This window comes from Rhamphochromis sp. 'chilingali' (genome assembly GCF_963969265.1).
Source record: "Rhamphochromis sp. 'chilingali' genome assembly, chromosome: 11".
Taxonomy (NCBI): domain Eukaryota; kingdom Metazoa; phylum Chordata; class Actinopteri; order Cichliformes; family Cichlidae; genus Rhamphochromis; species Rhamphochromis sp. 'chilingali'.
This window is the reverse complement of record NC_137938.1, coordinates 21,829,608-21,853,675: the sequence shown is the minus strand read 5'-3', so window position 1 is coordinate 21,853,675 and position 24,068 is coordinate 21,829,608. Positions and strand designations below refer to the sequence as shown.

The 24,068-nt window shown below is 43.5% G+C and overlaps 1 protein-coding gene across 1 annotated transcript; it reads left to right on the top strand.

Moving 5' to 3' along the window:
• The first annotated feature begins 220 nt into the window (after positions 1–220).
• Positions 221–23,798, top strand: epb41l4b (erythrocyte membrane protein band 4.1 like 4B). Its single transcript, XM_080896886.1, has 23 exons — positions 221–1,118; positions 3,331–3,435; positions 3,529–3,571; positions 4,083–4,161; positions 4,398–4,442; positions 5,967–6,019; positions 9,274–9,394; positions 10,111–10,198; positions 10,294–10,382; positions 11,921–11,990; positions 12,079–12,248; positions 13,129–13,238; positions 14,023–14,056; positions 14,310–14,343; positions 14,455–14,558; positions 17,293–17,432; positions 18,507–18,628; positions 18,702–18,815; positions 18,917–18,972; positions 19,059–19,211; positions 19,370–19,490; positions 19,682–19,815; positions 23,494–23,798. The coding sequence occupies exons 1-23, from the start codon at positions 843–845 to the stop codon at positions 23,555–23,557; spliced, it is 2,325 nt and encodes a 774-aa protein (XP_080753012.1). The 5' UTR covers positions 221–842; the 3' UTR covers positions 23,558–23,798.
• Positions 23,799–24,068: the final 270 nt, after the last annotated feature.

Genomic DNA, 24,068 nt, shown 5'->3' with positions numbered 1-24,068 from the left:
TGAAGAGCAGAGGGTTATAAATCACCATCATTATGCTGGGGAAGGCCCCCCCTGGAGCACCGCGGACCCCACCTTGGGACCCGAGTAAAGATCTGCTCTGATTTATTCCCAGCCCTGGCGCGTCCATGGCAGACAGGTGGCGCTGGTTCGCCAGTGTTGATGGGTCGGCCAGTCGAGAGGAACAGAAGTTTGTTATGTGCTGTGTTTTTACGCAGGCGCAGATCACGCTGTTTGTCCAGTTCTCGCTGGTTGACTTTTACCTGTGAGGTAGACTAGTTTCGCTTCGCCGGTGGGAATAATCAGCAGCGACCGCCGCCGGGTCAAGTCCGGTCCAGAGGTGGTGAGACTTCCCTCCTCCCCCCCCCCCCCCCCCCCTCTCGGCCCCTTGTGACTCAGGGGTCCCCACTGCGGAGCGTCGGACGGGATTTCTCCGGGATTTTAGAGTCGGTGCGCAACAGCGAGCGAAGCAGGAGGCAGGTGCACGGGAGAGGACAGGACAGGAGGAGGAAGAGGAGGAGGGCTGCTTGTATTTCCGCGACTCCTGCCGTTCACATAGGGCTGGATGATTGGAAATCAACTGGTTGGCTGCTCGGTGGTCGATCTGTGGTAGTTTCATTAGTATGCGGCTGGAGTCCCCCCCTGCTGCCGACATCCAGCCCGAGGACTGATCGGCAGCCCTGAAGTCTCCTCCGTGCCTGCTGAGTGACTCCTCGCCCCGGGGAGGAGGAGGAGGTGGAGGTGGTGAAGGAGGCAGCAGTGACAGGACCCCGGCTGCAGTGACTGTTGTGCGGAGCAGTTTTCACGGACGCGGCGCGGACCTCCTCTCATCGTGGATCAAGAAGATGATGGGCTTTCTGCGCCGGACGTTCAGCCGCCGCTCCCTGAGCCGCTTCCAGCAGAGGGAGAGGGATGAGCGGGACGGTAAAGGAGGAGGAGGGGGAGCAGGAGGGGTATCCGGGAACCCCCTGCTCCTGGCCCACCAGCAGCAGGTCGTCCACGCTCCCGCCGTGGTCACCGGGGGGTCGTCGGTTCACATCCCGGCCGCTGGGACGGCGAGGACCACCATCACCTGTCGGGTCCTGCTGTTGGACGGCTCTGATGTCAATGTGGAATTGGCCGTGAGTGGCTCAAGTGGCAAGGCACATCAGTTGTGTATTCCCCCCACCTCCTTTGTCGTGTCTTTGTGGATCTTCCTGGGGGTCCAAGCAAAATAAATAAATAAATAAGAAACGCGAGGCAGCTTTCCTGTCCTGAAAATGAACGAGCCTGGAGTCAGAGCCGTTTGCAGGTCCAACGCCAGCCTCTTAAACGATCAGAGCACAGTAGTAGTTAGAGGACGTGTAAAACTGAGTACTTATTACAGCCTTTTACCACTCTGTTTGTCTAAAAGGCATGCAGGACAAATTAGGACCCGGGCAATTAGTCTTGCTGATTAATCCATGAGGGGGAGAGCAAGATTTTTTTTATATATATCTCCCCTCAGTTTAATTAACTGCCCAAATAAACGTGAAGACACTTTAATTTCTTTTCTGGCTCCTGGTGACTTCTATTGGATTTAGACTTCACAGGGGTCAAGGAAATGAGAAGCTCTGAGACCTCATGTTGGAATGTGGGGCATTGTTTTTGGCACTTTTAACTACACAATACAAAAAACATGACCACAGAATAACATTGTCGTTAGTTGTGCCCTCGGTTCAAACTGAAAACAGTGCGCTCTGCACTTCTTTGGATTTTGGCACAAACCCTTTTACCAAAGTTTCAGTGCCTGTAGTGTGTGTGTGCGTATCTGTGAGCACGTCTCTTCTTATACAGTGAGTGGTTGCAGCTCCAGATGGTGTTATGATCATCCGATTCATCGCATTGCTTCCCCATTCTGACTGTTGGGAACTAACTCAGACCTGAAGCTGCCCCCTCCTGTTTGCTCTTTTGCACGTCTTCCTTTCACTTTCTTTTCTCTCTATTTGCTTGTATCTGATCTTCCTCAAGCAATCTCCGCTTTCCCCCACCTCCCCTCCCCTGTGCCATTCTCCCTCCTAATCTCCTTTTACACTCCCTCTGCTGCCTGCTCCCTTGCTCATCATTTTACTCTTTCACACTCTGCCTCCTCACTCTTCTCCTGTTCTTTCCCTCCTGTGCATCCTCCACCTCCTTCTGTCTCTCTCCATCCATCACCTTCTTCTCCTTTCTCTCTATTCCCCGACTCCCTGATCTGATTTACCACTGTGGGGACTCTGTGTCACAGACGAGTGCTACGAGCTGTGCGAGGGGGTAGGTGGGATGATGAGCGAGCGTGTGGGCCCTTGTGTGCGTAAGTGGCTTCTCATAAGATGTTTTCATTTTCAAGGTTGCGTGTGTCAGCGAAGCTGTTGCGTGCGTGCGTCACCTCCGAAACGCTCGGCCATTGCATTGTGGCGTGGAGAGCCTTTCTCTCGTCCTGCAGCGAGATTACAGCTCCAACACAAAGCCGCCACTTCTGCCAAGGCATTACAGTTGAAAATGACACATGGCTCGACGAGCTGCCGGCTTAGTCACAGGTGTGTTGGAACAAGTTTGTTCATGTGCTCTTGTTGTTCCTACAAGTGCACTGAACGGGGCTGAAATTCAACTAATAAGGCCTTTCAGTGTGTCACCTGAAACTGAGCGTAGGCCCGGAGACAACAGGAAGAACGAGCTGTTCACCTCGCTGCGCGTGACTCTGCGAGGCGCGTGATTGCGCGTCCTCTTGATGGAGGTCACAATCAGCCCCTGTAAACGACGCACGCTGCAGAGAGAATGGGCAGGAGCGATTTCTTTCTGTCCCCAATCCTTTAATACCACTGATTTCCTCACTCATTCATACACCCACCAGGAAGTTTAGGCTGGTTATCAGGATCCAAAGTACAAGGCAGTCATCTTCCTACACACCCACTGTGTTTTATGTGGGTCAGACCAGGGTTAGGTCTTCATCAGGGGATGCTCGTAAAATGCTCTGATAAATTTAACGGCAAACGGCTGCAGTTTGTGCTTAAGTGCACCGACTCGTTGTCTTGGTTGTGTGTTTATAGGAAAGGCCTCAATAAGGGCCTTTCCCTGTGGGGCTTGTCCTTCTCATTTTGACCTGGACACACACACACACCCACTTACACGTCCAGTAAAAGTCATTTCTCCTCCCAATGTGATCACCAGGCCTCTTTCTAATTCACTTTTAAGCCTGTGCTAACAGGTTGACGCCCCCAACTCAATTTTAAAAGCTCAATCCATCCACCGTGGAAGATCCGCTCACCACGACAGGAGAGATAGTGTAAGAAATAACTAATTTCTCCTCCTGTGTTCTACTTTTGCTTTTCCCAGAGCAAGTCCAAAGGCCAGGACCTTTTCGACCAGATCATGTATCACATAGATTTGGTTGAGACAGACTACTTTGGATTGCAGTTCATGGACACGGATCAAGTTTCAGTGAGTAACAAGCTCTCACGTCCATCAATGTGGAAAGCAAGCTGATGAAAATCATTCTCACCTCTCTATTCTTTCTGTCACTCTCTCTCTTAGCACTGGTTGGATATGTCCAAGCTTATAAAGAAGCAGATCCGAGGTAAGCTCAGGTCGCCTCGGGCTGTTTTTCTAATTAGGACTATTTGCATGTGTGTAGGAAAATGTGCAGTGCGTTGTATGCGCATGTGGTAGCAGGTGAGTGGGGAGCAGGTGGAGCATTATCAAATGTTGACACAGTGATTACTATGTGCATTAGAAGCCGTAGCCTTGTTTGCTCACTGGCTTGTAACAGGGGGCCGAATGGTTCACGGGAGGTGGGGAGATGGATGTTGTACCTGTCGGCCGGTCGTTTATTCACAGGGTGGTAGGTCTGTAGCCTGAAAGTAACTCTGATCAATGTGGAAGGGAAGCAGGGAAGAAATATGAAAGTAGGTTAAAGTCAATTGGGAGATGAAAAGATTTCGGACCTCGTGGCAGTGATGGATGCAGCAGATGAAAAGTCGACGAGACTAAACGTATGAAATAAATTCTGAGAAATGTTATTTGATTGAATTATTCTCCGGCCTCGGCTCTTTCTGTCACACTCACATATCTTTTAATCTTTCTCTCAGACGGTCCGCCGTACAAGCTGTTCTTCAGGGTGAAGTTTTACTCTTCAGAGCCAAACAACCTGCGTGAGGAATTTACAAGGTAAAAATACACACACACACACACACACACGGTTTTCTCTTGAGCCTGGTGTAAAGGTCCAAAGGGGACGTGGGGCTAATTACTTTGCTGCTATGGGCAGATTTAAATCAAGGACAGAGACTTGTTAAAACAAATTATGTGTCAGACATGAGGAGCGCCTTTGATACATCAATTGATTTATGTTGTCTTCAGGCGAGAGTCTCACTTGTTTGTTTTGCGGTTTTGTTCGCCAACAGGTATCTGTTTGTGTTGCAGCTTCGACAAGACATTCTGTCTAACAAGTAAGTTTCATCGTCACAGTTTATGCACACAAATAATTCCAAATAAACCCAGGACGCGTGCACACACACACACACACACACACACACACACACACACACACACACACACACACACACACACACACACACACACACACACACACACACACACACACACACACACACACGACATATTAAGCACACCTCGTTAGTGTCAGGTTGGGATCCCCATGGCACGGATTCAACAAGGCCCTGGAAACATACCTCAGAGATTTTTGCTCCATATTGACATGATGGCATCACACATTCTGCAGATTTGATATAAAGCTCCTGTTCCACCACATCTCAAAGGTGCTCTGTTGGATTGAGATCTGGTGACTGATAATCTTTGTGACATGGTGTGTAATCCTGGTCGAACCAGAGGATGAGTACAGTGTTGTCAAAAAATGATGGATACGGTCAATGAGAATGAACCATTAATACAAAGCAGGATGGATCCATAATTTCATGTTGTTCACGCCAAATTCTGACCCAACCATCGGTCCGAACCTCGCAGCAGACTCATCGGACCAGGCCACACTTTTTGTGGGAGCCTGAAAAGGATTATAACCTCGGTTTTCTGATCTTAAGTGACAGAAATCATATCTGGTGCAGTCTTCTGTTGCTGTAAGCCATCTGCTTCAAGGTTCGATGTGTTGTGCATTCAGAGATGCTCGCCTGCATATCCTCTTAGTTATTGGAGTTACTGTTGCCTTCTAGTCAGCTCAAACTAGTCTCACCATTCTCCTCTGCTCTGAAAGTCACTGAAGTCACATTTCTTCCCCATTCTGATGCTCAGTTTGAACTTCAGCAGGTCTTTCCCTAAGTGCGCTGAGTTGCTGCCATGTGATTACTTGCAAGCAGTTTAACAGGTTTACCTACTAAGGCATTGTTTTCTTTACACAGGAACAGCTGAATATTTTGTGAATTCTTTCTTTATTGTAGAGAAGGTGAGAAAAACTGTTGCCACTCCTTTTTCGGTTAGCTCAGCTCATTGTTAAGTCACAAGTCATTTGTAGGCACTTCCTCTCCATTTATGAGGACATCCGGCTCTCATCAGCAGCATTAAAACTGGAGTAAACACACTCACCTGTAGCGGCACGCACACAGGTCACCTACACTGGAGTTTGGGAGACTTGTGCACAGTGGCATCTGCTTCTGAGTCACAAACACAGACCTGCCTGCACAAACACACACTTCAGACAGTGTGTTCCCCATCTCCCTCCTCCTGCCTCTATCTGGGCCATGGATCCCTGGAGTCCAGCTCTATTATATAGCTCAAGATCAAGAACAGCAGAGGGCTGCTTATTTTAGCAAAAGGGTTGCGCCTCTCCTCCTTGACATGTTCACACACACACAGCGTAGGGTATTCATCCACTTTTATGTCTCTCTGACACATGATAACGAGTACACATCGCACCATCGGCAGGACAGTGGTTTTGATTTCATGCAGTGTGTCACTCGCACTAAAAACCGCTCACCATCAGCATCTCTCTCTCTCTCCAGGTTGAAATGTCCGTATGACGTGGCTGTAGAGCTTGCGGCATTTTGTTTACAAAGTAAGTAGACTTTGGAACCTCACTCTCAGTGTTTATTTATACTCTTAAGCAGAGATTTATGTTCTCCAAGAACCTCATAAGTTATTCCTCATAGTGTTAACAGTTTTCCAAACCCTGGCGTAACCTGTTAGATTGATTTGGACTGAGTGCAAAGCCATTAATATCCATTTATTTCACTGTGATAGGAAAACTGCTATATATTTGTGGCATAATGCACTTGTGTTTACTTTGACATACATGATATGCATCAGCAGAAGCCCTGAGAACAGTACTACACTAAGCTCCGAATGATTTTAATAATAATAATAATGATGATGATGATGATGGATTGCATTTATATAGCGCTTTTCGAGACCCTCAAAGCGCTTTACAGTTCCACTATTCATTCACTCTCACATTCACACACTGGTGGAGGCAAGCTACAGTCGTAGCCACAGCTGCCCTGGGGCAGACTGACAGAGGCGCCTCTGGCCATCACCAGTAGGCGGTAGGTGAAGTGTCTTGCCCAAGGACGCAACAACCAAGACAGACAGAGCTGGTGATCGAACCGGCTTCCAAACCCCCTGAACGGTCGGCCCCATGGTTCAATGTGAGATTTTGTGGCTTCTCACATTAAATAAGTCCCTCCAGATGCCTGTCCTCTCATCTCAAATGCCAAAGCTTTTTTACAGAAGCTAATAACCTCAAATATTTCATGCTACACCTACACAAGGGCAAAGAGTGGTTGGAGCAGTTTGACCAAAATTACTGCGACTGTGTGCGACAAACTTGTGATTTTATTGCTTTTCAAACGGTCGCTTCAAAGACGGGGCTTAATCTATGACCACTCGTAGTCAGTCGCTGTCTTCAAAGCGACTGTGGTGCGTCTGGAGGACAATTAAACTGCAATAAGATGCAGTCACTCTGCTAAATTCAGTATATTCGAGTACATACAGTCATTTTGTGATAATGCATTGAAACAAAAATGGCAAAAGTCAATTTGCTGCAATCTGTTGTCGTCTAGTTCCACAAAAATTCACATTAAGTCCAACGAGAACCTCAAGAATGTGAAACAGCCGTCCCTCTGCCAATAGTGACGTCCCATTATTAAAAAGAAACTGAGCTCATCAGCTCAGAGTGACTCAGATTGATTGCAGCGTGTTTGTAATTTGGCTTTTTATAAATTAGACGTCTGTTAGTCAAAAGAGCTTGCAAAGAAAAGCGTCTGGACTTCTTTAAGTTGTTTGAAGACGTTTCACCTCTCATCCGAGAAGCTTCTTCAGTTCTAAGGTCTTCAAGCAACTTAAAGAAGTCCAGACGCTTTTCTTTGCAAGCTCTTTTGACTACGATGACCTGGATGACTGAGAACCTTCACAGACATAGACGTCTGTTACTTAATTAGGAATCGGTCTTAGTCAGACTACAACTGTTTGGAGACAGATTGCCTCCCACCTGTGCAGTCACCCTGCAATCTAAAGTGGTCTCCACACCTTCATGCAATTGATTACTGATAAGCCAAAAAAAAAAAAATCAGTGCGGTTACCAGGCAACCACTATTTTTTTTCTCTCATCACAATGAGGTTACCGTCCTAATTTTACCCTCATGGGAGCCAGCCAAGCTAAGTAAAGTCAGTTAATATTAGTGTTGATGAGCGCTCTCAAAAAAGACTAATCAGCAAACTGTGGAGTAATGTTTATGGAGTAATCCACAGTGTAACAGCACCACAGGCATACCAGGGTCATTTTAGGTAAGAATATTTGTATATGTTCATATGTTTGCATCTGTGCGTCATTACTTTGTAAAATAAATCAAAAAACTTTTTAAATTTGAATCAATTTGCAGGGTAATTAATAATATTATGGCACAATGTATATGCTTTTATATTTTGGTTTCTAATACTCCAAACTGGCAGGCGGCACATACGTCTGTTTAAAAATGAAAAGACTAAGAAGGCTATTAAAAATGGTGTTTAAATGCTAATAATTCCAAAATAAAATACTCAATATACACTTTTTATTGATAAAATAACCAAAATGTATAAATACTAACAGTTTAAAAGCTGTTGAGATAATTAAAACTATGTTGTCCAGCAGTTTGTATGTTCACAAATGCCAGGGTGGCACAACCATAAACATTTTATTTTGAAGTAATAGTAGTGAAAGTGATATTTAATTACACAGAGGACCCCTTGGACTCTATGTGGCTGTCTGAAAAGGCTTGTAGCTCTCTCTTAAACTGGATAAGAAACGTATCTCTTATGCAGGCTGGTGCACTTTCCAAGTCAGGTGGCACAACCAATGTAAAAATAAATGAATAAATCTTTATTTCTTTTAAAAATGGTGCTTTTGCTTCCAAATGCAAAAGTTAATATAGGTGTCCAAGCAACAGCCTATTTAAACTGAAAATGGTTCCAAAAGTCAGGCGGCAAAACCAGTAAGTCGAGTGCTGCAGCTGCAAGAAATGCCATGTAATTAAATGATTGATTTTATTTAAAGCTCTAAAATTAGATTTCTTATTAGTTATATTTAAAAGATGATACTTTATAGAATCAACTTGTGCAAGTCATGATCAGACTAAGTGATTTTAAACAGGAATGATGCACTTGGACACAAAAATATGCATTTCATGATCCAGAACCTCCAAAATTAAAGTCCCAAATTTTTGTAAGAGGGGAAAAAAACAGCTGCAGTGTGTTATGGGTGTTCAATGAAAATCAAACTAAAGGAAATTATCATCATAAATGAACTGGAACTGCTCAGAGGAGGCGATGGCTGTTGTGTTTGTGTGGCACATCCTGTCTACCACATCATGCCTGAGGCGTGATGTCCTTGGCTCCATGACAAAAAAAACACGCAAATGTTTCTGAGGTGTCTGAGATTTTTTTTCTTGTAAATACTTTTGGTTTTCTTGGGTTTTGTTTTTTTTTCTTTGTTGTTATTGTTGTTGTTTTTTACTGGGATGGTCATACAATTAAGTGAAAGTCACACCTCTAATTTACTCGGTAATGGCAATAAAGCCAGTGTCTATATAAAGCTTACTAAAAAATGGTCACTGCAAAAATTTCTGGCACAACTTCACCTACTTCCAAGGTGCAATAATCACCTTGGAAGTAGTCACTACAAGCTACTGGCCAAACCAGACCAGCTGAGTCTGTAGCAATTTATTGTGTTGTTGCTTTCTATTGATTAAATAAAGCTTTGTTTGTAAGCGAAGGTCTGAATGCTGCTCACCTGATGTGCGTCTGTGCATGTGTACTTGAATTATCTGTATGCAGGCGAGCTGGGAGACTGCGACCCCTTGGAGCACTCTCCCGAACTGGTGTCGGAGTTTCGTTTCACTCCCAGACAGAGCGCGGCGATGGAGGCAGACATCTTCAACCAGTGGCTGACTCTTAGGTGAGGAGCCTGCTGTGTTTCTAGTCATCTTAAATTTGGGATCTTCTAAAACTAAAACCCAGGACACATAAACATTTTTTTTGCACCAGTTACCACAATACGTCTGCTGTGTCAAAGCAGCTTACTGGAGGGCGTCCAATTGACCTGAGCTGGTTTCTCTCCTCGTCGGATGGAACAAGTGGGGCAAAAAGTTGAGCACTGAGCAGCAAAGGAAGTCATTCTGCTGCAGCCTTTCAGCACCAATGTTTTCACTGACCGGGTGTCTCATTTCACCGTCCCTCTGTGCTCTCCTCCTCGGCCGGGCTATCGCTGGTCTGCGTGAAGGATTATGGGATTAATTCCCGGAGGGTCTTGATTGATTCCGGGCAGTATTTAACCCAGCAGTGCACTGATTGCTCCCATCTCGGATTAGATTACATACGCGTACGCCGCGCTTCACTGGGCCGACTTAGCCACGCAAGGACAGACCGAGTTCACTGAGTCATGCCTACACACAAAGACTGAATCAGGATGCAGACAGACAGTTACTCACTGAGCGTCTCCCTCAGAACTAACACCAATCTCCAGCAGAGGTCACGCGGCAAGCGTCGATTTTGACGTTTTTTTCTTCTTTTTTCGACTGAGCTGCCAAATATAGTGGCCGGGGCTTCAGGTGATGGAGCGAGCAGTATTTTTGTTGTGAAAACTCACCGTGTTGTCTGCTTTTATTTCCTCAGGGGAAAAAGCCCTTCTCAAGCAGAGATTTCTTTTCTCAACAAATGCAAGTGGCTGGAACTTTACGGAGTAGATATGCACTTTGTCAAGGTGCGTGAGAGAGTTTTATTATCACCAGTGTTGTTTTTTGTGTGACACTGAAGTTCAGGTGTGTTAGAAATAAATGTGTGCTCGTTCGTCCGCAGGGCAAAGATGGAGGAGAATATGCACTGGGTCTCACTCCAACTGGCATCTTGGTTTATGAGGGCGTCAGCAAAATCGGGCTTTTCTTTTGGTAAGAGCACAACTCTCATCTTGTGTGTCCTGAAACGTGCTCATTTACATTTCTTATGTAAATGATTTTAACACAAAAATGTAAGAAAACACAAGCAGTGAATGTGAATGTAGGAACACCGTACATTTCCAAAATTCCTAACCTTACTGATACAATAATGAAAAAACAAAACTGTCGTCATAAGTAATAATTCTTGTGTCACTTATTTGTGTCACTTGTGTCATTGCAAATTTAGATTAGGAGAATTTGGTAGTTTAAACTCACCTGAGTGAAATAAGATGGTTTGAGGTGTCACCCTAGGCTCTGGAAATCCATGAAGGACCATTTGTTTGTTTTTTCAAATTGTCAGAGAGCAAATACCTAACAACTAAAAACAATCCAGTAATTGCTCACAGTGCTGTGCCCAAGTCTTGAGTCACTCCTCATTTCTCTGTGTTTGGATAGAAATGGGAAATATGTGCTGCTGTTTATTGAAACACTTGCAAACATCATCGGAAGTACAGTTTTCGAGGCAAAAACAGAGTCTGGACAATTCTGTTGCAGAATTATAGAAACGTCAGTGTTTGGTATGACCGATGGGGGGAGACGGGGGACAAAAGATGCCTAAAGATACCATTTAAAATTGGTCCTTCAGAATAAACCAGTGTTTTGACTCTGATGTTAAGACACAACACTGGTTCATTCCTTGAGTGAGGTGCCGCTGTTATGCTTGAATGACTCATAGGTCAGTGTTGAGTGGATTAGCAAATAACAGAAAAGCATTCCTCTGAAAATTGTCAGGAACAAGAACTGGACTGAAAATAAGTGAAGAAGAGGCCAATGTCCAAAGAAAACCCCTGAAAGACCTTCAGAAAGACCTGGAGAACTATTACTCACCACTGCTTTGGAAGCAAAATGTATATATATTAAAAAAAAGAGCTGACTCAAGACTTTTGCACAGAACTGTATGAAAATAATGAAACTGGAAAAGGGAATCTCACAAACAGCTGATGTTTTAATATGTAGCGACATGTTGAATGAATGTAACTGAAAAATAAACAGAAACAAGAGTTTGTTCACGAAAATTAATTATTTATCTCTTCTGGCAGGTAAAAAAAAAAGAAGCAGTACCTGTTTAAACTCTTACTTCTTCTGTCTGCTGCTATTCCTCTGCTAATTGAATTTGAGTTTCTTTTTTTTTTTGAACCACGTGTTTCTGGAGAGGCATGTGTCAACATTTACAACCTAGAGCCAATCAAAATGTGGCATAAGTGATAAAACATAAAGTGGGGCACAGGCTCAGCCTGGGTGGAGGGTGGGGACCGTGCAAACTTTGAAGGAAGGGCATGCCAGGAAAAAAGAGAGCTACTGAGAGCTGAGTATTTGTTCGCCAAGGGGCAGGACGAGGTATGGGAAGTGAAAAGAAATCCAAAATCACTCTGCGAGGAGCCGATGTTTCATACTGCGTGCTCTCGTCACCTGTCCCACTCAAACTGTTTGTCTCTTTGTGTGTTTGTCATTCATCCGTGCGTGTGTGTGTGTGTGTGTGTGTTGCACAGGCCCAAAATCACTCGGCTGGACTTCAAAAGGAGTCGACTCACGTTGGTGGTGGTGGAGGACGACGATCAGGTTTGTGTCTTCACGTTGCATGCCGTGCCCGCGCGCGGTCATCTCTCAGGCGACTAACAGGTTATTATGGTTATTCTCTGTTGTGAAGGGTCGGGAGCAGGAGCACACCTTCGTGTTCGAGCTGGCCAGCGCCAGGAGCTGCAAACACCTGTGGAAGTGTGCCGTGGAAAGTCACGCTTTCTTTCGCCTGCGCCAGCCAACGGCGGGCAGGGCCGGCCACAGTGACTTCACGCGACTCGGGTCCCGCTTCAGATTCAGGTAGAGAGCAGCGACGGCGTCTCGCCACATCTGAGCAGCGTCTAATTGACTTGCTGAAGGGGGATAATAGAAGCTGGCACTCGCAGGTAGTTGTGGCCAGCACTCGTTAGCAGCATATGTGGAATAATGTGTCACATAAAACAGAGCCTTTGTATCTATGGTTACAGGGTATCTATGGTTACACGGATCTGTTCCTATGGTGACTGAGATATTCCCTTTATATTGTTTGTTTTCTTGCAACTATTATCAGACATGGTCGAAGCAAATTCTCTCACTTGAAGGGCACTTCCTGTCATTTGTCGGAGCAGCTAAATCACAGCATTGTAAAAGCACTCTGTGGATTAAAAAAAACACTTGTGTAACAGGTGGTGGAAGTAAAAGCAGGAACACTGGAACTGTGTGTATTGCAGTCTGACATAACAATCATACTGGTGCCAACTTCTCTAACGAAAACTCTGTCTTCATTCAGAGTTTTTGTTAGAGAAGTTTTAAGATAAGTATGTTAGAAAGTTTGTCAGTTTAAAAGACTTTAGGCATACTGCAAAACCAACCCAAGGCTTTCTAAAGCCAAAGTCGTTCACGCTTTTCATTTATTAAATACAAAACTGAAGCAGAAAGTCCCACGAACAAGCAGTCAAGCGAGTCTCTGTAAACGCAGCACTGTGCATAAAAACAACTCTAAATTCTAAACAATTGATGAAAACTTTTGGAAAATTCACACCAAAAGGAATAATCATCTAGAAACTCCATTTAAGTCTCCTCTGATGAACTCCATGAATTCGGTCAGACTGCAGCTCAGTGGCACTTTGACATTAGTGTCGATGCTTTTAGTAATAATCATTTCCACTCTTCACCCGCATCTGCTGTGTGTTTGTCTCAGTGGGAAAACAGAGTACCAGGCCACTCACGGAGGCAGACTGAGGAGGGCCAGCACATTCGAGAGAAGGCCGAGCAGACGCTACCCGTCCCGCACACAGTCGCTGGGCAAAAGTGAGTTTTATCTGCTCATACAAAAGACGACCGAGTATCAGCGCCTGATTTGTGTTTTATGTGGCTGCGAGCGTTGTTATGAAGGCTCTGCGCTGTTTTAGTTCAGCGTGTTTTCGGCTTTAAAATGTAAAAATTGCTGCAGAGAGTAACTGTTGAACATATTGTTTTATTTTTCAGAGGAAAGGAAAAGTGGACCCCCCCGCCCCTTTTTCTTTTTTTTTCAAGGGCTGTTCTTTTAAAAAAATGTCCAATGCTAAGTGATAATTTGACAAGTTCAATAGACTTAAAAGCAGCCCTGGTTTCTTTTCTAAAGAAAGTGCTGAGAAACTCTAGGTTGTTAGATTTAAGCGTCACCTTTTTTACTTTGTCAAAGGCACCTGCTGTACTCTTCACTCCTCCATAATTCCCACCTTCTGTGAGCTGCAGAGGCTTCAAAGGTCCAGCAGCCTGCAGCTCACTTTAATCTATCCCACATAAATGATCAAATGCACACTGCAAACTGTATTTACCTTGAGACTGTCAGTATTGACGTCCAAACACCTTTTATGTATTGGATTTGGATTCGTCACGCAGCCCCGGAATACGAATGAACCGAGAGTTGAGTGTTGGTAATAGCTCAGCATTGGAGTAATAACATGTCTGCAGAGAGTCTGGACTGAACGGCACAGTTAGACCAGAGAGGGCATTTGAAAAAGTGCACACAGACTCGCAGATAAACTGCAGAGCTGCTTTTGACTTCTGTATTTTTCTGCTCTAATTGACCTTGTGTCTCTCTCTCCGTCAGTTGCGATTTCTCCAGCCAAGCCTCCACACATCAGGTGAAACAGACACAGACATAAATAATGCACGCATGCACTTTCAGATTATTGCATTCATTCCTCCTCCTCTAACCTTGACCTTAATCCACCTAATGGCCTGGCTAATCTTAACACAGAAACAGCCCTTTGTAAAAGAGAAGTTGTTGCTTTTGAGAGGGTTTGCTTGTGCAGTGCACTCGAAAGTAATATATATGCACCTGCTTTAAAAATAAGTTATGATACACATCTGATATCACTGCTTTTTCCTCCACAGCTCTCACGCCAGCCCCAATCCAAGTCTGCATCAGGTAAGCGACCTCAGTTAACCCACTTTTCAAAATGTAACACAAGCAGCAGAGAGCGGTGTGCTTTATCCCAGTAGCGACGCTTAATTTGAGCATCTCTTTGATCCTCTCCAGTACCAACACAACATTCCCATTGGTCACGAGCCCTGGCATCCACCCCACCCCACGCTCACTTCCTCAGTTTACCTGCAGCCCTCCAGTCATACATCACCTCACAGGTAAGAGACAAAGGACAGGATTGTTAAAGAGCTTCAGGATGTGTCCACATGCTCTGTTTTTCATCACATTTCATGTCCCTCTTACACCTCATATGTCTGTTTGTCTTCCCGTGTGTCTCGTCTGCCTCCATCCGTGTGTGCGTCCCTTCATCAACCGTTCAGGCCTTCCTTTGAGGCTGAGAGTCCGGTGTCCATCGTTCCCCCCGTCCCGGAGCGAAAGAGCAGCATCGCCAAAGGATCCGTGGCTGTGGTTAACAGGGATAAGGTCATGACCGAACTTTGACCTCCCTCTTAACCCAGGAATCTATTTCAAAACTCACAGGCACAGACTGGCAACACCCAAAGAGAGACGCTCCGGTGACGGAGCTGTCTCCGTTCATCCTCATGAAATGTCCCACGTCTTCATCCATTTGTCACGTCATCTCATGTGTTTCAGTGTCTGCATACTAGACAAAAAGCAAAAAAAACACACACCCCCATCAAGTGCAAAGGACTTTATCAAGCAGGATGGAGGTTTATAATGTTCAAGGGGGTCACGTGGAGGGAGAGCTGTGCAAAGACATCGGGTAAGGGGACTGGGTGGGTGAATGTTGAAGTTATTTATTGTGGTTACGGAGCGGTGACACAGATCACGAAGGCGATCGAGGTAAAGAGCCTCAACACCTCTGATCGTTACAGTTTGCTCATTCTGCGAGTCATAGCTCAGTTTATATCATCACATCCTTTTAGACACAGGTTGCCTTCATCTTAATAATAAAGCTGCAATCACAGGCTGAGAGTCCACTCAAAACACTCAGATTTTTTTCCGTATTATTTCCCTGTGATGTCATTGAGAGTGGATGTTCCTGCCTGCTGGTGAAACCTCCCGATTGGTGGGGGCCATTGCAGGTTGTGCACAAATGATTGGGGAAATAATACAGAGTGAAACGGATAAGTACGATTTTTGCAGGAAAAGAGTTTGCTCATGCTAATTTACTGATGTTTAAATAAATAAATTATTATTATTCTTTTTTTAATTGATTGCTTGAAAAACATAAGATTAGAGAGAGATGAGCTAAACAGCCTTATTCCAACAGGATAAACTGAGGAGCTGCACCAAGGTCCAGCATAAGATACATAAGGGTTATTTTCAACTCTAAGTGATGCAAAGCTACAGTAGTAAAATCAAAGAATAACATTATGAAGCTGGAAATGGGCATAATTGCTCCTCTGTAAAGATAAAACAAGAATGTGGTGCATTTTAAAGTCTCTTTGAGGATACTTTCAAATAATGTTCAAAGCATCTTCTAGAAAAATCAAGATTGTGCCTGAAAATTTAGTTTATTTTCATATGAAAATAATCACGTGCTTAGTTTTCTGTGCACTCACAGGGACGTTCAAACAAGAAGTTCTTGAAGGTAACTTTAGGTGCTGTACTAGGTGGCAATTTGCTAAAATATAAATAAACTAAAGGCCAAAAAACAAGCTAAGAATTGTTGAAATAAGATGATATATTTTAATTTTGTTGCACTTTAATATTGTTATTATTTAATTATGGCTCTAAATGCCCAGTCGACGTAGCTCTTATACTTCTCAAACACTCTGTTCTTTCCATTCAAACATTCAGCATCATATTTAAGGATAAATACAAAGATAGGACCGGGTGTGACACGTTTGTGCCTTGCTTTGCTTGTGGATGTTTTATGTGATTACGGTTGCTCAAATCTCAAATCTGCCTTTAAGAGTGCTTTTGTGTTTGTTTCTTTGTTCGTTTGCAGTAAATCGTGTGGCATCTAAATTATTTAAACTCACTTTTGAAATAAAGTGTTGTGAGTGCTGAATAAAGTGATTCTGAACAGGTGGAAGGGGTCCAGTCCTGCACTTAGTGAATGCCGGGTTAGGGATTAAGCTGCTTTGTGTATAATTTATGGTTTTCAGTGTGAACTTAGAAACATGAAGCTGAATCTTGCATTTGTGGTGTTGTGCTTTCAGAGTGAATGTTTTTTTTTTTTGTTTTTGTTTTTTGAATAAACATTATATTAATGTTACATCAGGTTATGGATTTGCTAAATTAACCAAGTGTTTACAGAAGATGTGGCCGGTGTGTTGCTGTTCTAGTGTGTCGCCTTTTACTTTCGATGTTTACTCCAATCACATTATGCCTTTAGGACTGTTGCCGTATTGCTTCTGAAATAAAGGGTTTATGAGTGAAATGCAGAAATTGCAAAGCCCATTCCTTCATTGTCTTACACCAGAGGTGTCAAACATAAGGCCCGGGATCAGAATCGGCCCGCAAACGAATTCAGTCTGGCCCACTGGATGGCTTTGGAAAATGTAATAAGAGCGTAAATTTTAGACTTTTAACTGTATTTTTTATAAGCTTTACAGCTTTTCCCACTGATAAATACCTCCACATGGTTCTTTGTACTTTACTAATGAAGTAACACAAATGATTCAATAACAGATTTAACAGAAATTACATGTAATTTTACACACATTTTAGGTCCAAAGCAGTGTTTCTTTACCATGTAGAAAAGCAAATGCACTGTTGAAATTGCACTTCTGGTTTTGTGTTACTCAGTCAGCTCAGCATCCACACAGGGAGGGTTACATTGCTGTGAAAAACTCACATCACGAGCTTGGATTTATTACACGATAATTACTTATTTGCGGTACTTACACTTTTTTGTCATATTTAAGTGGGATTTTGTTTGGGGGGGGTTGTTTGTGTTTTGATTGCATGTGTCATCTTCAGTTTCCCGCTGAGTGGGCTCGCTTCAGATCATCAGTTTAGCGTCGAGGAGAACGAGAACTCGTATTCTGGCAAGATCCATCACCGCCACCGTCGGCACACACACAGCCAGGACACGCTCTGCCACACACACACCAAGAACAGTGAGTACTGTCAGCCTGAGGCTGGGCTGCACAAATCTGTGGTGTGTCTAGACGCCACGCTGATGCTTCTTTTCATGCTCGGTGCCGCCTGTTTGTCCGCTCTTTTTGTTTTTGAGGTTCACTTTGAGATGTAATGTTTCCACTACAACGTGACGTAGTTTGATTTCAACTTTGTAAAAACAGATTTAAAGATGCACGTGATATGACTGATATACCTTTACCTTTATACTGACTGTGTTGTTTCAAAGCTGGATGATCCGAAATAAAGAATATGGTCCCACTGTCACTAAGTGCTTGCTCACAGGGTTTTTTTCTCTGTATTAATTCACCATAATCTTCCCAGGAGTGGATGTTCCTGCAAAAATTTACCCCAAGGTCCAATGCTCAGACAAGTACAAAAAAATCCAAAGAGCTACATCTCAGACTCTACAGGCCTCAGTTAGCATGTTAAATATTTAAGTTCATGACAGCAAGTCTACAAGACTCCTGGAATAACGTCCTTTGGACACACGAGACCAAAGTGGAGATATTTGGTGAAAACACTTTGAACTTACTCCTCAGTGGTGAAGGAGGGATGATTCTGGTTGCTTTTAAATGTGTCTAAAGCAGTTTTAAATTGGGTTTCTGCTTTTGAGAACATAATTCAGTTGCCTTTTGCTGTAGTGAGCTAGGATACAAGTAAAGTAAACGTGGTTAAACACTGCTAATTTTTCTTGTGTTTGCACTCTTCATTTAAGTGCAGTTGTTTAAGGGCATTGTTTGTAAGTCGAGAAGCATCTGCAAACACATTAATATGGATTTAAAGTATCTCACGGTTCTCAAACTTGCTTTGACCTGCCAACTTTCAAACACCAAAAAGCCCCCACCCAGCCAAAATTGCTGTTAATCATTTATAATATCATCAAATTCTGGTGAAATTAAAGACAGTCAAACTCTTGTGCCAGCGTAAATTGAATTATAAACCTTTTTAGATTATAGTCATTTTCCATCCCTGCTTTGTCAAACCGTCTGTGGTGTCTTTACAGTAAAAACGTGACTTGTTTGTTTTTTCTCATTACAATTTGTCTCAATCAGAACGTCAAGCGCCCCCCTTCCCTGCAGATGAGTTTGACATCTCTCAGTCGCTGCTCAAGGCTTTGGAGTCTGAAAGCGATTCTCCTCCCTGGCCTTCGCTGCACATCAACATCGACAACAAGGTCAGTCACGTTTCCCACACGATGTTTACTCACTGAGATTTAGTCTCCTCACCTCTCCTTGTTCTCCCGGCAGGGAGAGGAGAAGCAGCTGTCTGAAAAGTCTCTGCACCCTCCTGCTTCCCCAGCCATGCTCCCCGACCACCTCAAATGTAACATCCTCAAGGCCCAGATGGAGGCAGCCTTCAGAGTGAGTACCAAATAACGCTCTCCTTTGCTATTTGACCTACATCCTGTGCACTTGGCGGTGTCACTAACAGCATATCTATCCATTTCTTCTCCACAATAAAGAAAGAAGCCCCAACAACACCCAGAGGGAAGAGCTCAACTGAGACCCTGAATGAGAGGCCAGTAGCTCATCCGCTCTTTAACATGTTTAGACCTCTTTCTGAAAACACAACTTACCCTCCTGAGTAACTGCTCTCATTTCCAGGTATCAGAGCTCCTCCCAAGACTCGGCGGCATCCAGTCTGACAGCAGAAAAGACACCCCACAGGCAAGATCACAACCTGACGCCAGAGAGGCTCCAGCCCAAAGCCAACCCGAGCACCAACCGCAGAAAACGGCTGGTCCGGCAGTTCAGCTTGTGAGTACAGATCGCCTGCTGTGAGTGGAAAATGAACACTCCACAGAGTACTTGAAGCAGCAGCCGTGCTATCTCTGCTCTTTGATAGTGACATCTTGTTCAGAGCGATCTGTAGGTCGTGTAAGCCACTTATAGTCTCTCCATTTGTTGCTTATCAGTAACCACGAAGATGAAGATAATCTCCCTGAAGCACTCGCAGCCATCTCCTCCCAAAGTACAGCAAAGTCGGGCTCTAGCAGCTCATTGGACAGACAGATACAGCCGTCAATCTACCCACAGGTAACACACATCTTCACACATGCGCACACACACACACTTTAAAAACCCTTTAAAACGGGTCTTGGTGTAGTACACTATGCTCCACTTATGGGGGGATTATTTCCACACCTCTCTGCATTATCTGTAATTGTGTGTGTCTGTCTGTCTGTGTGGTGTGTGTGTGTGTGTGTCTACACTGATGTGTATTGCAGGGGGATAATATGCCAGCACTGGAGCTGGGTAGTCCATGCTGTCCCTCTCCTTCGCCCTCCCCTCATCTCTCCCCTTCTTACTACCGTAGCTCCATTCCTCACCTGGTTCCTTACCTTGCTGCCCATAACGACAGGTAAACGCACCTCCTCGCTCTTATCTCTTGGACACTTTTATACAGCGCTGGTTTGCTCAAGTGCTGTATTGAAGCCTCAGGCTCTTGTTTGACGCTTGCACATGAAAAACAATCCCCTGTTTCAGTTAGTAGCTGATGCTAAACCGTGAGGCCAAAGTGAACAACCGTGTGACGCAGACAGGAGGATTTTCAGAGTGAGATTTGGGAAAACTGGCTAATATTGAAAATCTTATTTCCAGCATGTCAAAGCAGTAAACAAGAGCTGTCCGAGACTGCGTACCTCCACCAGTGCTGAAATGACCCTCCACACCATGCATGAATTGAGCCCCTGGATCCAAAAGAATGTCTGGATCCAGACTAGTTTTTGATATTATCTTGAAAATATCAAGACAATATCTCACTATTTTTCCTGCTACAGTATGATTACAGTTATCCTCAGAAGTTTACATCCACTCATCACGAGAATGGATGTCATGATAATTTGGGGCTTTTAATTTCTTTGAGCTGTTGTTTTTCCAAAGTGGAATGAGCATACGGCATAAAGCACAAGTTTGAATTTATTATTTTCTCTAATCCACACAGACTTACTTAAATCTTGTAATAAGCGGTGCCGACGGTTCAACAATGTCTTTCAACTTCACAAGGCCAAGACCTTTTAACTTGTCCTTATTGCTCGTGATTGACTGCAACTGGTAGTTTCATTGATTTATTGGATGGCACTCATTAGACTAATACTCAGAACAACTCAGTAAGAATCTGAGGAGAAGAATGGTAGATTTAAAGAAGTTGTGAAGGTCTCTTGGAGCCATTTCTAAAAAACTGCAGATTTCAGGATCATTGGTTCAAACAGCTGTACACAAGAACAAGTTATTCGGATGCGTCTCCATTTTGCAAAGGTCTGGAATAAGTGGTGTTAGCAGTAGCTATTCCCCTGCCAGTGGTACCATCGTGAAGTGGATGGAATAATGAAGAAGGTGGACTACCTCCAAAACTTTTACCTCAAACCAACAGCTAGACAGTTTGAACACGGTTGTTTGTTCCAACAGGACAATGATCCCAAACACACATCAAAACTAGTTTGGAATGGATAAAGCAGGCCAACATTAAGCGTCTGGTACGGCGTTCCCAAAGTCCTGACCTCAACCCGATTGAATATTCGCGGACTAGATCTGTTCCAGGAAATGAACTCTATGGATTCTGCCAAGAAGAGTGATTAAATATCGAGCTGGAATTATGCCAGGAGCTTGTTGAGGCTGCCAAAAATGTCCGGTCGAGATGCAACTTGCTAAATGGAAATTTAACCAAATATTAGTGGGTACATTTGAGCCTCTATGTATACTGTGGACTCTGTGTAGATTAAGAAAATCCAAAAGCAAATTTAAACTTGTGCATCCAATTCCCCAAATATGCTGTACAATCATTGCACCCTGGAAAACAAACAGTTCTAAGAAACCATTAAAAGCCCCGAATTACAGTGACATCACAAAAGACAAACACACACACAAAATCACCCACATATTTATTTATCAGGGTGTAAATTGCAACCTTAAACCAATAATAAGCAAATGACACTGATTTATTTTTTTTAACAGCTGCAGCAGAAGCTGAGCGTAACGAACAATATCTGCATTTCAGTCAATGAAGTTTGAGATGGCCCCTTCAGTACAGCTTAAAAAATAAACACGTGCACCCTAGAACTGAAAACGAGCCTCCACTGGTTAAGTTAACTTTTGGGGCAGTTCACTTTCGTGCTACTTTAATCTTCTACATTTATTTGGCAGCCGGGCTGCTTTGACCACTTTATAAAACATAATGCAGTGTAATAAAATCACATCAGCGATTCCAAAACCAATAAGATGATTTGATTTGATGGAAATAGCTGCTCATTTCTTTAGGACGTGACAGAGAAGCTTGAAGGCTGAGCTACACATTCAGTAAAAACTCACTTAAGTCTAATTTTCTGACTTCATCTGTTTGCCCATATATACAAATTCCATAATAAACAGCAACATGGCGAGACAGCCAGCATCACACTCTTCTCCAAAGTCCACGTTACTCAGGGTATGTTACGCTCTAAGCAGTCCCACCATGGACTCAAGCAAGTAGGAACTATAATTGCTTTTCACGGGGTGCTACAATAATCAACTTAAAAGTTACACATAAAATTATAAAGAGCTAATTAAATAATCAATCACATAATAAACTCAATTACGCAACGACATTAAATAATATTGCACAACTTAATATGCACCGCAAATTAATATAACCTAGAAAAATTAAATTAGAAGTGCAGTAACTAATCACACTGGAGACAAAAAGTTGATAAACTATAATGAGAAGTCCCATCAGAAGCAGTCGCAGCCTCTGGCTTCACTGAAAGTCACATGACTTGTGGCGACGTTAGCCTTTTATGAACGTGCTGATTAGACATTTAGCTCATTAGTCATTCCCTGCAGCCTTTAGATGACATGAAGTTCATGTTATCTAACACGATTTACACCCACTGGCCACTTTGTTGGGTACACCTTTTCTTCTGCACATTAACAAAATATCTAATCAGCCAATCACGTGGCAGCATTTGGACATGTTAAAGATGACCTCTTGAAGTTCAAACCGAGCCCCCAAATGGAGAAGAAGTGACTTAGAAGGTGGCATGGTTGTTGGTAACAGGCTGGTCTGAGTGTTCCAGTAACTGCAGATCTTCTGGGAGTTTCCCACACAGTCATCTCTATGATTTAAAGAGTGAAAAAGAGGAAATTCTCTGGGTGAAAACGTCCTGCTGATAGAAGTCAAAGGAGAATGGCCAGACTGCTTTTAGCTGTGGGAAGGAAACAGTTACTCAAATAACCACATGTTCCAACCAAGAAAAGCATCTCTGAAAACGCAACACCTCGAACTTTGAAGCAGTTGGGCTACAGCGGCAGAAGACTACACCAGGTTCCACTCAGCTAAGAACAGGAAAGTGAGGCTCCTGTTCACACAGGCTCAAATAGAAGATTGGAAAATAGAAGATTGAAAAAATGTTGCTGGTCTATTTCTGACAACAGCATGAAAACATTCACATCATTGGTATCTGTGCATCATTTAAACACCACAGCCTGAAGATTGTTGCTACTGTGTCTGTCCGCTTCCAGCACGATAGCGCACCACAGCTCAAATCATCTCAAACCGGTTTCTTAAACATGACGATGAGTTTGCTGCACTTGAATGACCTCCACAATCACTAGATCTCAGTTCAGTAGAGCAGCTTTTTAATGTGATGGTACGGGATAATCACGTCATGGATGCAAAGCTGGCAAATCTGCAGAAATAGTGCAATGCTATCATGTCATGTGGGCCTAAAAATCTCTGAGGAATGTTTCCAGCATCTTGTTGTTCTGTGCCATGAAGAATTAAAGCAGCTCTGAAGATAGAAAACTGGTGCTAGCAAGGTGTACCTAACAAAGCATCAGATGAGTGTAAGATCTGTGTATGACCAGCTTAAATTGCCAGACAACTTCTTATCCTGTAGCTGCTGTTCTTTGTCTTTGTAACGCAGACTTTGTGTTGTTTCTGTCATAGTTACTGTTGTAAAATGTTTGTTTTTTTTAATTTTCTGTTATGAAAATTATATTTCACCTTGTTGCAGAAACAAAAGTTCAAGTTTAGAGCTGTTAAATCGTATGTTCGTGTCTGCAGCGGAGAAGAAATTAGGGTGGACAGAGAGAAGATCCTGAGAGCGCTCCTGATGACAGAGCTCTGAGACCTCGACCCTTCAGACGGAAGCTAAGAAGTCCCAAAGTCACTGGTGTCAGTCAGCATTTGTATACTTGCATTGCACATTTAGCAGTTATAAATCTATATTTGCATAAAGGCGGTTGTTATATTTGCTTAACTGTTATTTTAGAAAGAAGGCTCTTTGTAATAACTGAACTGAACCTGTACAAAAAAGTGAAATGGAAACAAGTGGATTCACTCACATGCATTACAGACGAGCTACAGACTGTATTCCTGGTGCTGCCTGCATGATTAATGTTTCCCTAAACGATTATCGGATTTTGCTTTGGACTTCTGTTTATGTGTGAGTTCATCCTCATTGTCTTCATCGCCGTGTCCGTGCTGATGCCTAAACTGTGTTTCAGACAGCGACTGTTGAAGCTTTGATCTCCATGTAAAAAGCACCCCTGAAATGAAAGTCACTCACTTTCAAATCAGTTTGTTCAAAATGTAAATACTCATTGATATCCTGAGAACAGAGCAGGCGTTGTAAATGC

What these genes read in the sequence shown, in the direction of transcription:
- epb41l4b (XM_080896886.1), top strand. Translation starts at nt 843, where the DNA reads ATGATGGGCTTTCTGCGCCGGACGTTCAGCCGCCGCTCCCTGAGCCGC. An exon ending in ATGTCAATGTGGAATTGGCC is followed by an intron (nt 1,119 to 3,330) that starts GTGAGTGGCTCA and finishes TGCTTTTCCCAG; the next exon opens with AGCAAGTCCAAAGGCCAGGA. An exon ending in CAAGACATTCTGTCTAACAA is followed by an intron (nt 4,443 to 5,966) that starts GTAAGTTTCATC and finishes CTCTCTCTCCAG; the next exon opens with GTTGAAATGTCCGTATGACG.